This window comes from Colletes gigas, unplaced genomic scaffold (assembly GCF_013123115.1).
Source record: "Colletes gigas isolate AHSC1104 unplaced genomic scaffold, ASM1312311v1 Colletes_gigas_Sc00008, whole genome shotgun sequence".
In the NCBI taxonomy this organism is placed as follows: domain Eukaryota; kingdom Metazoa; phylum Arthropoda; class Insecta; order Hymenoptera; family Colletidae; genus Colletes; species Colletes gigas.
Window position 1 is genome coordinate 6,101,370 of NW_025106637.1, and position 17,495 is coordinate 6,118,864.

The 17,495-nt window shown below is 48.8% G+C and overlaps 1 protein-coding gene across 2 annotated transcripts in view; it reads left to right on the top strand.

Moving 5' to 3' along the window:
- LOC122396861 (protein sprint) overlaps positions 1-17,495 on the top strand; it is a 97,829-nt gene that overhangs the window by 72,688 nt on the left and 7,646 nt on the right. Inside the window, exons 7-13 of one of the 2 annotated variants that reach the window (XM_043395580.1) lie at positions 10,230-10,353; positions 11,276-11,467; positions 14,911-15,095; positions 15,629-15,807; positions 15,869-15,952; positions 16,060-16,625; positions 16,691-17,390. In XM_043395580.1, the coding sequence (XP_043251515.1) occupies positions 10,230-10,353; positions 11,276-11,467; positions 14,911-15,095; positions 15,629-15,807; positions 15,869-15,952; positions 16,060-16,625; positions 16,691-17,390 (2,030 nt within the window). The remainder of the gene's footprint in view (positions 1-10,229; positions 10,354-11,275; positions 11,468-14,910; positions 15,096-15,628; positions 15,808-15,868; positions 15,953-16,059; positions 16,626-16,690; positions 17,391-17,495) is intronic. The other variant, XM_043395581.1, reaches the window with a different exon arrangement.

The following is a 17,495-nucleotide window of genomic DNA, read 5'->3' on the forward strand; positions in this document are numbered from 1 at the left end:
TTAAAAAAATGGTACCGTTCCGATGGATGGTCCATCGTCGGGGGCGATCCGTCAAATATCGTGTTTAATATTAGTGGCAGATGGAGACGGACTCGCTCGTACGCGATGGGAAATTCACTGATCGATCGCAATTAAGCCGTGTACGTGACACGTTGTTGCGCGGCCGATTCAGCGGAAACCGCAGCTGTTAAAAGGCTGAAACGCTTACCCCTCGCGACCTTTATTTATCACGCGATCCGTGCACAGTAATTTTCAATCGGTTGCAACCTGTTTCCTTTAATGCGACAGAGAGAGTGTCGGCTCTGTCGGCAGTAAAATCCGAGTTGCGTTTTTACCGTTTACGAGCCGAGACATTGCGTAAGCGCGTGGCAGTAACGTTTATTTCATCGAGCGTAGGTCTTGCACAAAGAAACGAACAACCGTTCGATCGGAACATTCATCTCGCATCTTTCGCGTTCCAAGATCCTCCAATTATTTTCATCGAAGAGGTTAGCGAAAACCCACGAAGGTCGAACGTTCCTCCAGCTGTCCATTCGTTTATTGTAAAATGGAATTTGGACGTCTCGGATCCCCCTTGGATACCCTAATAACGGTCACGGAAAAAACGCAGAAAAACGTCTGATATCGCGTCGGTTGATTTCTCTGGGTCTCTTACCTCATCGAGCCGGGCCATTTTTCGTCGGTCCAATATCGAAGGCGTTTCTCAAATCGCGTGCACCTCTTGTTTCTTTTCCCCTTTTCGTTCTTTTCGCCTCGATATCTGCAATAACGCGCGTTCCAGGACCGTCGGTCCGGTCCCTCCCTTTATGTCTGCTCGTTCCCAGAATTTCGATCATAGAACTCTCGAGCATCCCCGTTAAATTCGCAGACAACGAAACCATTTTCGTCTTCCTTCGTATAGTGGTCGATGGAGGCTGATGGGACCTCTGGATTGTCTCGAATTTAGAAACGTCGTTAGATCTCGGTTGATTAGACTTCCACGAAATCGACTCGAATATTTTCCAAGAGTCGACGAAGTGGATAACTTTTTCACGCTTATTTGTACAACTGTCGATTGCATCGGGAGAGGGGAAATAAGTTTTCTTAGAACTCGATGCGATATTTTACGCCGGTTTCTGTTGCCCCCCATGGGGCACGGTCTTCTATCGACAACCTGGTCAGAATGCAAGAGAGAAACTTCGATGATAAATTATCACGCCGTTAAGCTATTTATGACGCGGCAATAATTCTCATTGCTCGTATCAACGCACCTTGGTCTCGTACGCGAAACGATTTACCGTTTTATTGCACCCGAAAATTGCTTTCGCTACGTACTACGGTCACTAGATGCATTCTTGAAACGCGTCGTTCGGTTTACGTTTTAGTTTCTAATCCGTACCGTATGAATCCATTCGAATTTCATAGCAACGTTTGATTCGGTAGAAATAGAGTAAAATTAAGCGAAAGTAGAATAGACGTAGAATAAATTAGAAACCAAAGTGTAGGATAGAAAGATTCAATTAATGTCTTGGACGTCGTTAACGTTGGAAAATGTATCGTTGCGTTTGAAATTTATTAACAAGAGGATAGAGAAAGAGTAATATTTTAAACGTGCAGGTCTATGCGTTTCTGGTGCGTGGCATTGTGCGTCCAGAAGCGCGTTTGGCGACTCGAACTCTCATGGTTATCGGCAACCATACCACTCGAGTGTGTCTCGAGTACATACGTAGCTCTCGTTCCTCCTTCGAAGTATGCGCTCTTTCAAATTACCGACGCGCACCCATGCGTCTTTATCGCTATAGTTCATACAGTGACACGATATTAACCGTAGAAGATAGAAAAGTTGAAGAATTCTGATCGTCCGCGTCCGTAATATTCGTTTCGAAGCCTCGGGATATAGAAAAGCCGGCTCGAGGCGAGAATTCCTCCTCCGGAAGTCCGTCGACGGAGGCGACAAAGAGGCGTATTCGATGCAACTGTTCTTCCCAGATCTCGATCGAACGCGATTCGACGATACCCGGTGATCAGAGGGGAGAAAAATGACGCGGTGCGCGATCGCTCTCTGAAATGCGTTGCCCCGGTTGGACCGTTCGCAGGGATCGACGCGAAACAGGATCGCAATAATGCTGCCGCCGATTCTCAGCAACATTAACAGCAACATACTGACGCTGTACACGAATCCAGGGAGCGGCAGAAGCGTGGCCACTCGCGTAACGAGAGGCCGTTACGCGGAGATCGGCGTTAAAAGGTAAACTTTTCGCATGAACGCTCTGTGTTGCTAAGAAAAGCTGTTGCACGCTATCGCGGTACAGGTGGAAACCGCGGTAATTGTTAATCGATGGCCGTTGCACTCGGGATATCGCGCTTCTTCCTGTTAATGTTTCCCCGGCACCTGCGTTTATTGATCCCGTCGCGTCGCCACAGACTGCCATGGACCACGCCGGAAATCAACATTTTCGCCTTCCTGCGACGCGCTCCGAGACTTCTTCTCCGTCGAGTCGTTGTTAAGGCTTCGGCGAGTCGACCAAGTTCATGACATGAATTACTTCGACCGGCTGTCCCGCCTGGCTTGGAAAAAATTAGAGAACGTGTGATAAACCTGGTCGACGAAGGCAGTACCGCTTGCAACGAGGGGGTCCTGGGGTGTTGGGGCCCCACGCACTTTTTCACCCGCTTTCGCACGGTAGTAGGTGTCAAGCTATCGGCAAACAATGGTGGCTTATCGGTTTTAAGATACTCCGGATTAAAGTTTCTCCTATGTCCAGTTTAATTATGACTTTTGTGCATGCGTCGTCCTATTCTTCTATTATTTGGATGACTCGACGTGCTCAAAGTCTGAAACTTTGACAAGCTTGATAAAGATTCTTTGTCAGGTTCTCGGTCGATCGTAAACTAGGAGAGAATATCGTGCCATCGCAGGAAAATCGATTTTAATCAGCGGTTAATATGAAATATGATAGCAAAGTGGCCGACCGCGCGAAGCCCTTCGGTTTATTCTTACGTAAGCCTCTTAACCGTAATCCGCTTGGCTCTCCGCGAATAGACCCCGCCGGAGATTCATTATTTCCTTTTCCTTTTTCTTTGACAAAGACTATTACTCCATTCGAGGACCCTGGCCTCGTTGTAATAAGGCTCCTCGCGCTGATCCGAATCGAGGGCGCTCCTTTCGGTTCCTGATGGAATAAAACTCTGGATAGAATCTGGAAACTGGGTCCGAGCTTCGAAAATATTTAAACGAAGAGATTTTCCAAATCTCGATTGGATAATTGGCCACGCGAAGGGTCCAGGTCTGGTAAACGGATGCCTCGAGACGATCCTCGCGGGTGTATCGAAAAAATTTTAGAGGAACACAGACCTTCCCTTTCCCGTCACGGTCGTTGAACGAGGGAAAGGAGCGACCGGAGGGTGCCCGAATTAATTAATTCAGCGCCTGTGCTCGAGTACGATCGGTTGATTTCGCGTACCCTCAAAGCAGCCAGCGTCTCTTCCAGGACGAAAGACGCGTAAAACGCGGAAAAAAGGATAACGAGCTCGCGCGCGTCCGCGTATCAAAGACGAAGCCTCGCTTAAATTCCACTTAGGGCCCTTCGGTTGTTCGCGGTACGTGCGTGTGCGGCTTTCCGGAAGAGCCTTTGACACATACTTGGACGTTTATTTGCATTCGCGATTTCGCCTCGATGGCCTCGAGAGAAGGAGCCAACCAGCCTTGGGATTCGCTCGCGTAGACCACTTTTTCGAGAAATCGATCTTCCGACCTTACTTCTTACGATACTACGAGTACGATAATAATATTACTATCGCGGTCAGCCAGGCTAGAAGAGACGAGCATCGACCTCGACGCTTTGCAATTTCCGTGCAACGTACGCAGTTGTATAGATATATCGCAGCATGATTCATCGAGCAGCTACGATACTCTGAACGCTTTCTGTTTGCATTTCCGACTAAACGTACTACCTCGAATTTCTGCCAGTTTTACTCAGTTTTACGGGAATCTTGCACTGATCGAGGCGTTACATATTTGCGGACGAATAATAGTGCTATCTCTTATTTCCGTTGATAGCGAGTCCGTGGAATCGATCGAACGAGGAAAATTACTTTTTTTAAAATGCCACCGAAGATGCAAGCGCCCGAGAAATACAAGAATCGCGCGCAACAATGAACAGTACTTGATGAAATCAAAGAAGGGGAGGGTTGTCACGAAAAGGGTCGTGTTAATGCCACTTACGACCCTATCTAGTTGACAGCGGTCGGTCGTATTCGGTCTAATGTAGCTCTCGAGTCGCGCACGTGCACGTTTTTCCGACTGGGAAGAGATTTCTGGGAACAATCGTAACGTGGGATAAAAGCGAGACAACCCGAAAAGCGAAACAAACGTTCTTTCCGAGATATAGGTAGCGTTATTAACCTAGATACAGGATTACGCACACCTCGTATATTGTTTTTTAATTTGTCATGCAGGAACAATCGAATAACCGCTCGGTTGAATCGTGAGAAAACGCTGCGGATTATAATTGTAGGATAGTTGTGTGGCAAATTTCTCGGATTCGTTCTTATACAATCGTCCCGAGGCAATTCTCACGATGAAAAATAAATACTGTCCGTTTCGTCGAGCGGAAAACGGATCTGTGTTGGGCTCGAGGGGAGGTCCGAGGCTGAGCACCGGGCATATTGAAGTTTTCGCTCCCGAAAAGCGAAACGAAGGAACCAACGGGATTTGCTCTTCCAGCGAAGCGTGTCAGGGCAGAAAGCTTCGACCTCATCGCGCGAGTAAATGGAGGAAACCACGCGAAACACGATATGCCACTTTCGTTCTAATGTTACGAGGCACGAGGCCAGGTCGATCGTTTAATCCTGCGGTGGTGAATGCGCCGCACTTTCCCTTTCATTTTCCGTGCCCCGGTAATCGCTAGGAAACTATGACACGCCCAGCAGATAAGAAGATACTCGGGAAAGAAGCGCGGGGGATGAAATCGAGCGAGCTTTGCTCCGTCCGACTACGGGCTTCCAACTATTTCATCTTTTATTGTCCGTATAACCGGATACGCGAGGTCCCTGCTTTTAGTAATATCCGTTCGTAAACTAAATTTATGAGAAAAGTAATTGGATGGATAGATTCCTCCAAAGAAAATTAGTTCTTTGGCTCGAAAGCTGCGACGTTTGCGTACCCGGAAGGATAACAATATCAATGTGCAAGCCCCGAGCATAAAGGATTCTCTGGTTACGACTGCGAGGGAGGAAGCCCATTTCTCCGGCCTGAAATTCTCCGGGGAAGCCAAGATATCCTTCTTGCGCGACGAATATCGGCTGGTTGACGGAGTCCTTTGAAACGCCGCGGTAATCCATCGAATCCTGGAACAAAGTCCTCGCCCCCGCTCGTCAAAGATGGCCAGTAGGGTATTATGGGTCGGCCCGATAACAAGGCAGGTACAAAGCGACGTTTGTACCTTGGTTGCGGAGACAAGCTCGTCGAATCGGTTAATTTAGACGCGATCCTGTTCACGGAGAACAAAGAGCTGGTTAAACTGGCTGAAATGTTAATTGCAATATCTCGTCACCTTGGTACTCCACTGGCCGAACGATAATTACTTTAAAATTGTGTTGGACGTAAATATACTACGTAATATACCCGGTTCATCGAAATCCCCAGCGGAATAGAGACCAATAAGTAAAATAGCGTCCGTCGGAATAACCTGCTGTTTCCTCGAATCCCAAGTTCCAAGCTGTCCAAAACGACGCCAATAGTCGCGCGAAAAAAGGAGAAACGGATTCCTCGTTGGCTCGTGTTCTCCCCGTGGAGAATACAGCCGGCGAACAGACTCGTTGACAAAATACACGAATCAAGGGAGAACGGTTTCTATCCGAACGAAGCTGATTTCCAATCGATCGCAAACGTTGTTCGGCCGCGCCATTAGATTCTGTTTCTCAACGCCGGAAAGGGGATAATGACGGATGGAACCAACCATCCCTTTGTCAACTATCCCAGGAAATTATTTCTGGCCAGAAATCAGATTCCCTAGACACACGAGAAGCCCTGCGTCGGGGAAAATTTAAGGAGAATATCCATTCGGTGTCAGCCAATATTAGCCAAACGAAGTGGTTGCGTCTCGAGAAGGTGGAATAAACTTTAAAGAAGCAGAAAATCTAGGAAAACTGACGATCGATAGAATATCTCGTCCCCTGGAACATTACGAGAATGAAAAGTTTCGTCGTGGCTGACTTTGTACCAACAGAGAAGAAGAAATCGTAACGCGAATTTTCACGAGCCCTCGTGTGGATTCTCTGTGGAATGTTTTACGCGGAAGCCCAATAAACGCGGTGACGTCACGTGGACGGAAAAGGGCAAACGATTCACCTTTGATCACCGACCGTTTCGGGCTTCCGTAATTATGTACCCCTTTAATTACTATATTTGGCCGGCGCGTTTGATCCGAGCAATTTCTAGAATGGAATATATGTACTTCGACGACCGTTGCTTCGCCAAACTTGCCCGGAGTTTGCCGAACAACCGTGCCTGTTACAAAACTTTAGATTCAATTTTCCCTCGTCGAAACCCCACGAGCTCGTCCATTTGAATCTTCGATGCTGGAACTTTGTATTCGCCATGCCTCTAATAAAGTACAAGGTTCGAGCGGAAACGACGACACCTTCGCGTCGAGGGACAACGAGAATTAAAAGCGACGTTGCTCCTAAGCGATTACACGCGACGTGAAAGCGATGAATTTTTAAAAAGATTAAATTTCAGCTCCTCGTCCCTTAATTCCTATCAACGTCCAGGGAGTTCGTCGTTCGCAATTTTTCAGTAGCTTTCGAAACAAAACAAATCCAACGAAAGGGGTGTTATTTTCGCTCAGGGCGCCTTTGGTCCCTTTTCGACGATAATTGTCTCGTAAATAATCGAAAATCGGGGAATCTGTTATCGCGTATGATCGATTATCGAGTGTCCTGGGGAAGTCGATGGGACCCCATGGACCCAGCCCACCCTAAACGCGTCGTTGTCCCTTTCCGGGGGATACGATATAGCGGGTGATGCGAATGTCAGAGGCAGGAGGACCGAAACAGAGCGTGGAGGTACTTAGCCGGAGCAAAGTGTCGCGTGTTGCATCGAGTAACTTAAGCTCGCCTCGGTGCTCCCAACGTGTAACCCAAGAGTCGCTCTTTGGCTTCGGTTTCGCCCGACGAGAAACCGGAGAGGCTGCTGCTCTGCTCGGGAGTCGCGCTTTGCTCCGAACCCTTTTCTTTCACCTTGCTTCCTCCGTTCGTCCATTCCCTCTCCCGTTTCCTGGCTCTTCTTCCGTCTACTTACCTGTGTTGACACTTATCTGACCACTTTCGCGCGAGCTAGAGAATCCAAAACATCATCGGATACGTGCCGTATCACGAAACGTTCTCGTCACTTTTCCTTTAAAATACGAAACTTGGTTTTATCGCGTGTCAAGTTCGCTTGGTCGTAACTAAACTTTTTGTTAATCCTCGTTTCCAATATTTCAAACGCTACGTCACTTTTTCCTGTTCAAAGATTTTTAAATTATTCACTCCTTTCCAGTTTCATCCGTTTCTTCGTCGAGCAAACTTTTTCCGTCGATAAATTCCGCGAAGTCAAGACGTCTGCACGTGTTTCGTCGGAAAGAAAATCGTCTTCGTACGTGGCCAGTCGCCGTGGAGAACAGCAGGTAGATGTTCCGCGTCGCAACAGTTACGAAAAACAATATACGAGATGCAGACAACGGCGTTTCGGTGCGGTACAGCGGAAAACAACATTTGTTCCAGACGTTTCGCGTTTCCTAGTCTTCGACGTTGAAGAATCGCCTCTGGGAGACACTTTAACAGACTCGATATCTCATCGCCGAGTTCAACCCGCAACGGGTTAAATAAACAATGAAATTAAGCGCGGAGAAAATAATTTAATCTCCCGTTCGCAAAAGTTTGTGCACCCCGGTGGCACATATATTACAACGTCCGATTAAACGAGCGTCGGACGAAATTTTCTCAACTTTTCCCCGTCGCTGGTTGTTTCGTCCTCGGCGCGCTATCGCGTTCCGCTCCTTACTAGACAAATTAATTGTCTTGGCGTCCGGGGGAGAATGGCTTCCGCCAATATCCGGTTCTGCTTCTCGGAAAGAGGACGCCGCTTCCGGTCGATTTAATCTCCACCGTCGAGCCACGTGATTTCCAGAGTGCTGATAACTCGGTTAGGAAGTTCGACTAATAGAAAGTTTCTCGTTTCGGGGTTCTGTCGTTCCGTAAATGCGACCGAGCCAACGAACTTACATACTATGCCACGATTTATGGCGATTCTCGTTGTTCTTTCGCGCGATCGTGAGTCCAAGTTATCGTTTCTGCCTACGGTCGTTGAAAGACAGTAATTTAACGCGTAGAAAGTAACCCCCGGCCTATCCGATAACGCCAGACTGGCAACAATTATCCTCTTTCCCCGAGAGACTGCAGCGAATTAACATCTCGAGACTGGGAAACTCGTAAAGAAAGCAGAGCCGGAGCAAAGAAGAATTCCTCCCTGGGAGCTCGCGTTCCTTTGAGACCTCGACGTAGGTACCTACTCGAGATTCTGCTCCTTTGAGACGCGTTTCTCGAGGAGAGACCGGAGAACGCATCCCTTGTGCAGACCCGATGCAAGGCCGCTCGTTAATACGTAAAAATCTCTTTTACCCTTACGAGCCACCCGCTGGACCACGTGTCGAGAACCTCCAGTCGTCATGGCAACCCCCGTCCGATCTCGCAGACGACGAACCCGTCCTCGTCGACGAATCAGGAACGTAACTTCCGCGTCGTTGGCCCTTTGTTATTTTCGACCGGCCAATGCCAATTTGACGCCTGGCCGCGAATTGCATCTCGTTTCGTATGCCTACCCACATCGATCGGGGCCACATACTCCTAACAGCGACATAGTTTTGCACGAATCATTTAGGAGAAGACTCTCCAACGACATCTGCCTTTTTGTTCACCCTTTCGTAGCCACGATGTCGATGGCAGCCAACAAGAAAGCGTGCGACGCGATCGAACGAGGACGCGTTGCGTCGCGTCGCAGCTAATTGCGCCACCGTGCAGACGCGTCAGAACCCAGAGAATAATTGGCGCGGTTGCGCGTTCCATTTACCAGCTAGCTAAAGCCGACGTAGTTTGAAACGGTATTTATTTCGAGCAAACTTTGTCGCAATCTGTCGCTGAATATCGTATGGGCAGGAAGGGGGTGTTGACGTATGCAAAGTCGGTGGCTGCCACCCCCCTCCGGTACACGCTCTGTTCTCCACTCTATTGTCCTCTGCGTTTGACAGTTGAACGGCCTGTCTCGGACCGCGTCCGCTGCGTTTGCGTCTCGACGCCACTCTCAGGGCCGTGTCCGGTTGTTGACACACCGTTACCGTCGAGTTGCGACCGTTTTAGAACTTTGCGGAAACCTTGGACCCAGCCGCGAATACTCTTTAATTGAAATTCGTGGACGCGCGATATTCTTAAGCCGCGACGCTGGCTGATCGAAGCTTAATTTCTGAATACCCCGGAGGGGAATCGTTCGTCGAGTAATTAAAAAGCTCTCGACTTGGCTTCGCGGGGCATAAATCATCGTCAGAAAAACGGTGTTGACATCCGAGCGACGTTTTCATCCTTCTTCCTCTTGAACGGACTCTCGCGCATCAAGGGACGATTTGTTACGTCGCGACGTATCGATTTTCCTGGACGCGATATCCGCCCAACAGTCGGATGTCATTGACTAATTTTTCACGCCGCGGATTAATTGACTGCTCGAAGTTTTCCGCTCGTACGCGGCGCGACGGTTTCGCTTGTCGCGGAAACCCGTATCGATTTAATTAGACGGGAAACGAGAAACCCTATAGCAATGCTCGGAAATAACATCAACGAAACGATCGCCAACAGGATACACGGTCTCAATCTCCTTTCAGTTTCGAGCAAAGGCCTTTTTCTTTATTAATAAAGCATTGAAACGTCGTTTTCTTGAGACTCGTTCGTTCAGGCTGCCAAAGTCTGCGTTTCGAGTCCGAGGCTCGTTATTCGCTCCAGCGAAAATAATAACTTGATTGCGAATAACGATAAGAAGAAGGTAATTTTCTGTATCGCTGGCCAGTTGCGTCGTTCTTTTCCACCGCAATTCCGCAACCCAGATTTCAAACAGTCCTGTTACTCGATCGCGTACTCTTCGCTTCCCGACCTATCTTCCCATTATTCGAGGTTAATAAACGCGTTGCTGATCGATGCTGGTCTCCGTTTTCTCGTTGCAGGAGCGATGTCTTCCTGGAACCGTATCTGCAGCAGCACGGAACCGTTCAGGTTGTCAACTCGCCAAGCACGCCTCCGCCAAATCCGCTGCAACATCATCAGCTTACGCAGCTACATCATGTACAGGTGAAACCACAGATTCGATACGCGAATTTTTCGTTCGAACGGATCCCGTTACGGAAGCATCGAAAAATCGCGACTAGCAATTAAGAGATTCGCAATTAGCCGCAAGGGGTGTTCGGCACGCGTCGCACGTTCTCGTTTAATCCGTTTAACCCGAAACATCGTTGTGCGTCAGTCTGCATTTCAAATTAAATTACGCTCGAAACTCTGGCACGCGGCAAACCCCTTCGCGGATTCTCTTCAACCCCTCCTGTCGTTCCCTTTCGCCCCCGCAGGAGAAAAAGGAGTAGGATAAATTGAAAATATTATTCGTTAAGTACCCAAATACATACTCGAAGAATCAGAGAACCGCGACCGGAAACGATAAAGACAGTAACGCGCGACAGCGGTTGGTTAAAGCGTTAAGAATTAGCAAACGAGGAGCAATTTGACCAAAGAGGTATCCGAAACCACCTCTAGGTACGTTTTATCGCGTTAATCCTCGGCCATGTTCCTTTTTGTCGCCGTAAAACCCTTCGATGACCAATTTCAGCGTACAAGCGGACAAAGTCGCGACTCGCAGGTGCCCGGCGCCTACGAATATGGAAATCTCGGTCCCTTAAGCTGCAATTCTAGGGGTGTAAATCCTCTCCGGTCGTCATACAATACACTCTAATGCCGCATTATACCGTCGTGCAGGGAACCGGCGAAAGTCCATTCGCCGGTTATCTCAATTTGCAGCCAATACCCCGTCGTCGTTTATTTAGCCGTCGTTTAACTTCTCCTCCGACTTTTTCTCCCTGTTCTATAACGAACCCCTGTGTCCGTATTTTTTAATTATCTTCTTTGTCCGCGGAATCGGGGATTCCCGACTAAAATCGCGCGAGATCCGCTTCAATTTTTTTTCGAATCGCTTTATCTTTTATAATGAACGTGTGTTTTACAGAGCGAGGAGTCGCTATCCTCGGAAGGTTCGGCGACCTCGGGTGGATCTTCCAGCTCAACGGAAGATTCTGGCAGCGAGGTCGCCTGTGACATCACTCTGATCGAGAGGCTTATACGCTCCCATCCGATCTGGTTCCTTCCTGGCATCCAAAGGGCCGGTGCTTTCCACTTGTTGCAAGGCAAAGAGGAAGGGGTGAGTGCACTCGAACGAATCGATTAGACCTAAGAAAATTGCAAACCTCGCCGAGAGCCCGACCAGCAACTTTTCCACCGGAAGAACGCGCCTCGGGGAACACACAGGGGGGTAGAAGCGTATCGTTGCGAAAAATATCCCGCTGGCTTTTCTCTCGAGAGTGAAAGTTACGGAGGGAAACGCCACGTTTTTCTTTTTGTAAAGTTTCGACGCACGGGGACCGCTGTGCAGCGTTAAAGGAATTAGCCCCGCGCTTCGAATCCGTGTTTCCTGCCGGCTAATTTCACCCGGAAATTTTCCAGCCGCCTAAAACTTTACAACCATGGACGCCTCATTGTCTGGATGCCCCCGCGTTGCGCTATGGCCAAGGGCGAGAAACAATCGCGCCCCAGGTAATAAATAACGTCCGAAGAAGCTGTTCGACATGCCAGCGGAGGGAAAAACCAACCGTTCGATCGGCAATGACCGAACAATGGCCATGAAATATTGCGCGAGCAATTGTTTGGCCAAAGATTATCGCTGGAAAACTGGAAAACTGGAAACTCCACTTTATTTATTTATTCGTTATACGAGTCCAACCCGTTCGTATAGGAGAAGCAAGTAAAGCGAAGAGAGAACACTCGTATTGTCGGTTTCGCGTTTTTCGTTTTCGGATGGTACCTCTTGCAATTACGATCGCAATGCATTCCCACGGAACGAATAGCTAGCAGATGCGTTCTTTTTAACCGTGAAAAAGGCCGACTATGTAGTTTGCCGCGCGAATCGCGACCAACGTATGTACGTCCCATGCGAAGAAATACATACGTTTAAAGCGAGCCGAACCACCTGGCTCGAGGGCGGACTTTTACGAGGCAGGATGCTAACAATGCCACTTGTTATGCGTATTTTCAGCGGGATCGTGGTTTGGAACGCCGCCAGAAGTTTAGGCTGCCGTATTTCGCCGGGGCAACGTCTGTCGTTTGCATTTACTGCATATTAAGCCGGCGCGGTTTGCCAAATGGTCGATGCATCGAGAGATACCTTGGCTACGCTCGATCTGCCCACCAGGGACGATACCATCCTAATGGCCTAACTAGAACGCTAATTGTCCCCGCGCGTACCGTGCGTGCGTTCTGCGAAATGACTAGAAAATTGTCCCCCGAGCGTGACGACGTCGAGATCGGCGAAACGACGACGACGAGTCGAAGGATGGGCCTTGCGATCCTGCATAAAGTTTTCTAGCATTGTGTCGACTGTGTTACAGCGTTCGAATCGCTCGGTGGCTCTCAAGGTAGTTTGACTTTCGACGACGATTGCGACCGCGACAGACATTGACACGGTTTTCAGTCTGGGACCGGTCACCTCGACTCCTATTCTTCTCCGCATATTAGATAAGACCGTGCACGGTTCGCTTCGATTGTTCGACGCTGATGCATCGTGTGATCGGGGGAAGAGATAACTGGCCAAACAATGCTTGTCGTCGGGAAGTGGAAGCAGCACAGATGGAGAGTTTTGATCGGTTCTCGTGCGAAAAGTTTCTTTGTTTCCAACGGTGTCGTTCTCCGCGTCGTTTAGATTGAGGGAACGCCAAGTTCGTGCCACTCTATCTTCTGGGAGTCATCGTCGAATAATTCGGCCACTGAGAAAATTGCAAATATCGAAGCTCCAGTGTCGTTGAATTTGATGAAAAAATCCTTGAGTAACGTTTAGAAACGAGATCGAGACCAGCGAAGATTCTCGCGAAAGCGAGGTCAAGAGTCGCTTGAAATTGCATCAAGATGAGATCAAGACTTCTTCTCCGGAACGATATAATGCCTGCGCGAAAGTAGGATCGAACGAGGGATACTTGAAAACGAGATCAAGACTGGATAGAGAGACTTGTGAAAATTCAAGCACCGGGTCAAAACTGTTGGTCGATGATGATGCATCCAAGGAGTCTGAGAGTGTCGAGACCGGGTCAAGCGTTTGCTTAACGAAGAGTCGATCGATTGGAATCTCTGTAATTCATAATACAGTAAAATTCCAAGAGGAAGTGAAACATAAAATAAAATTACAGTAACATTTCTGGCCACACGTTAGATTTTCAGTAAAGAATTTTTTTCTCAAAAATGCGTAGGAATTCGAGGGTATGTCTATTCATCAAAAATGCTTGCAATTAGCCCCTGGAACCGAAAATAATTTTCTTAGAACGATTTAAAAATTTTTTTTTCACCGAAATATTTAGGCACCTCCTGTCGATTTTTCTTAAAAAAATGTAGTAATCAAATTTATTAATAAAAAATAAAATATATAATCGGAACTCTACTGTATTATGTATCTTTAAACGGTAAGACGCGTTAATAGAGGCACTCGAACGACGATGGAACTTGAGAAAAAAGAACGGTTTAGGCAATTTGATCGTTTTATCGTTTCGAATAAAAGGAAAAAGAGAAAGCCAGGATCTCTCTGGTCATGGTATTGAAGAGCGAGCAACGAGTAAAAAGTAACGAAAAATCCATAGAGCCTTGGACCGTGGTCGGGTAGCAAAGAGATGCCATTTTCACGGCAAACAGTTTTCTTTTTCCAGCGGAGGAATAAGGAAAATGAGGCGCCGTGAACGGTACAGAGATGAGGAGAGGCTGTAATCAGCAGAAGAACGACTGCGAACGAGCCGTGCCATTGTGGCAGCATTGTTTTCCCGGCGGTTCATTGTTTTCCAGGTTTGTTAATCGTCCTGCTCCGTTCATCCCTCTGTCGCATCAGAGGCTACGGGCGAATTGCACGGCCGAAAAACAATGCTGCTCGTAATTACTCCTCCATAGGCGAGACACCCCCTCTACCAGCGTTGAAACCAGTGATTGCGCGAAACCGCCCGTCGAGAGAATCGCGAGCCAAAACCCGATGTATAATAGCGGAATTTTTCCGCCTCTCTGTAACTCGAAATGGTAACTATCGGTATATAGGTATACAGAAGAAAAGTAATTAATTATAAGAACCGAGGAAACAAGTTATTTCGAGTCAGTTGGTTGATCTAGCGTTAAAGAAGCGGATACGAAACATAGAGAAAGAAGAGACGCGTTCCATTGTAACGATTAAAGCGAACTCGCTGGGACAGTCCAAAGGGTTTTGTCCCTTAAAAAGAAAGGAGATCCCGGTCGGGGGATGGAAGAAGAACGGAGCAGAGAGGGACGAGCCTCGCGGTCGCAAAACGGAGCATAAAGAGCCTCGGCCTTTTCCTGCCTCTCTTTCCTCCAGCTTTGTTTCCTCTGTCCTTGCAGCGAGGACACCGCACTTTCGAATGTCGGTCGCGGTAGAGATGCCGCTAATATCAGTCATCGAGGGACAGTCTATGAAATTATGCAACGTCTTTGGGCGCGCTGCTGGCCCGGTGTAAATTTTTAACGAGGATGTTTCTCTGAAATAACTTTGTTTCGCGTAAACACGTAGGGAACTCGTAGCTAGATAAGCTTCGTTGTCGATTGCAGAACTTCGTGGTCCGACAATCGAGTCAGAGCGACACGATGGCCCTCTCCGTGCGTCTGCCGCCAGGAAAGGGACCTTACATCGAGCATTACCTGATCCAAGCCAACAAGGGGAAGCTGAGCTTGGAAACCAGCGAGAACAGGTTCGACAACATCCCCTCGTTGATCGCCCACTATTCTCAGTGCTGGTGAGTGGCCTCTCTTCGCGTTCACCTTCTGCGTGCCCAGATACCATTGTCCGCTATACACCGTGCAAACTCAACTGGCCGTTCAAGGCCACCGCGACAACACCCTGATCCCCCTTCCCGCGAAACTAGAGATTCGCCCATTCTATCCGGGGATTTTAAAAATCTTTGGAAGCGACGCGGATCGGCTCTCGATCTATTAACCCTTCGCGTGCTCAAGATTAGTCCAGCCTCGAGCTTTCGCGTTGCATAATTTATCGAATTCTTAAAAGTGGAAGCGGAGCAAAGTTACGAACGAAACCTGCCGGGTGAAAGTCGCTCCGATCGTGCCTTGAGATTATTTAGACGGCTAATGGAGGTACTGGAAAGCCACATTCACGCTATTAAACCGGGTTTTCGCGATAATCGACGAGCCATTTTTTCCTTTTACACGGTTCGATTAACGATTCATGAGCGTTCTGGACACTTCGCCTCGTATTATTCCAGTACCGTGCGAGCCTTAATTCGCGTTGATTTGTTTGCTTTCCTTTGGCAAGCAGTGACGAATTACCAGTCCAATTGACACTGCCAAGGGCGATGCGCGAAGCCAAAAATAGGCAGCAGCTTTCCTCGCTGGCGCTTTTGGGTCAGGAATTCTGGCGATACCCGATGGCTAACCCGAAACCACCGGAAAGCAGCAGCAGCAACACTTCTAGTTTAAGCAGCTTTCGAGGCGGTAAGTTTAATCGAAGCTAAATCAAAACGAAATTAAAAGCTACTAATAAATTATATTGCAGGCAACAACAATAACAACACCGTTCACACGCCTACGACGGAAAGTATAGTGCTGAATCTCGCTCCGATATCGTCGCACGACACGCGTAAGTCGTTACTTTTTAGTAAAGCTAATTGTTCTCGAAACAAAGTATTTCTAATTACGAGCAACGATCGACAAATTCCCGATCTTAGGTTTGTTTACCGGTTGCAGGAAGCTCGACGTCCACGTTCGCGTCGTCGTTGCCCCGTCAGCCGCGGCCAACGCCGCCCAACACTCTCAATCTGACGACTTTCAACGAACCCCTAGACGCGAAGAGGGATAAAATGTCACCGAGCGAGAAGCTCTCGCAGAAGTTGATCTCGCCGAATCTGGTACAAAGCGTGCGTTGCCCGTCACCGATAGTTCACAACGTGGAGAGCAACGTGTTGAGCCCGGTTCAAGACACCAGGGTTACTTTCGAAACCAAAACCACCACCGCGGAGACCTCGAAGTCGACGATGGTCGAGCTGTGCAGGACCAGGTTCTCGTCCGCGTCGAATTTTCACCAGAACGTATCAGCGTTCAACAACCTGTCGTGCACGAATTCACCGGTGCTGCCGGAGATCAGGAACATCGTCGGGGATAATCAAACGGTCGGGCAGAACGTCAGGACTCCGCCGCCCCCGCCTCCGAGATGGGCCAAGCCGGGAATGGGACACGCGCAGAACAATTTCACGGTCACCACCACGGTTACGTTCAACGTTAACCAGACGAACGACGTCGGTAGTAGTTTACAGGTAACGAGATTAGGTGACTTTGGAGTCTTTCGTTTCGATCGATCCGTTTGTTTTCACGGTTGCAGAACACACCCTCCGACCCGAACACGTCTTTGCTGAGCCCTCAGAGCGCGACCTCGAACAAATCGCTCGCCTCGAGCTTCTCCGTCAAGTCACCGTTGTCGCCGACGACGCCCGTACTCTCCCCGATGTCGAAACTAGTCCCGAACGCGGGCGTCAAGACGCCGAACGTTCTCTCGCCGACGACGCCGTCGAGCACGAGCAAGTCGAAGCGAAGACGGGACCGTGAGGCCCGCAAGAACTCCCAACACTACCAAGAATCGGACATACTGGAGTCGTATTACCGTAGCTCGCCGGGCGACAAGATCTCGGACTACGAGGACATCTGGAACACCACCGACCAGTCGAATCAGTCCACCTGGTCGCCGAACGACAAGCTGGCGCGAAACGACGGTCCCCCGAATCCTCAGGAACGGCTGAGGAACTCCAACGATCGGCTGACGGTTCAAGAGAAACCGGTGAATCCCGCCGAGAGGAACTTGAACGATCGATTGGCAACGAACGAACAGCTGATCGTGAGGAACAACAGGATGATCGTGAGGAACGACAAGTCGATCGGGAACGAGAAACTTAGTTACAAGGAAACGGCCAGCCCGGAGTTTAGCAGCTTCAAGCCTGTGCAGGACGCGAGATCAGCCGACCAGGGAAACGGACCGCCGGAGGAGACGGGAATGGGAAGGAAACCCGACCTGTTGTCCCGAGTTTGTGAGTACCTATCGACGATGCCTCCGAGTAGAAGAGACTTTGGAATACTTTTATTTCGATTAGGATAGGTTTAGTACGTCGGAACCAATGACTTTTCTCTGCACA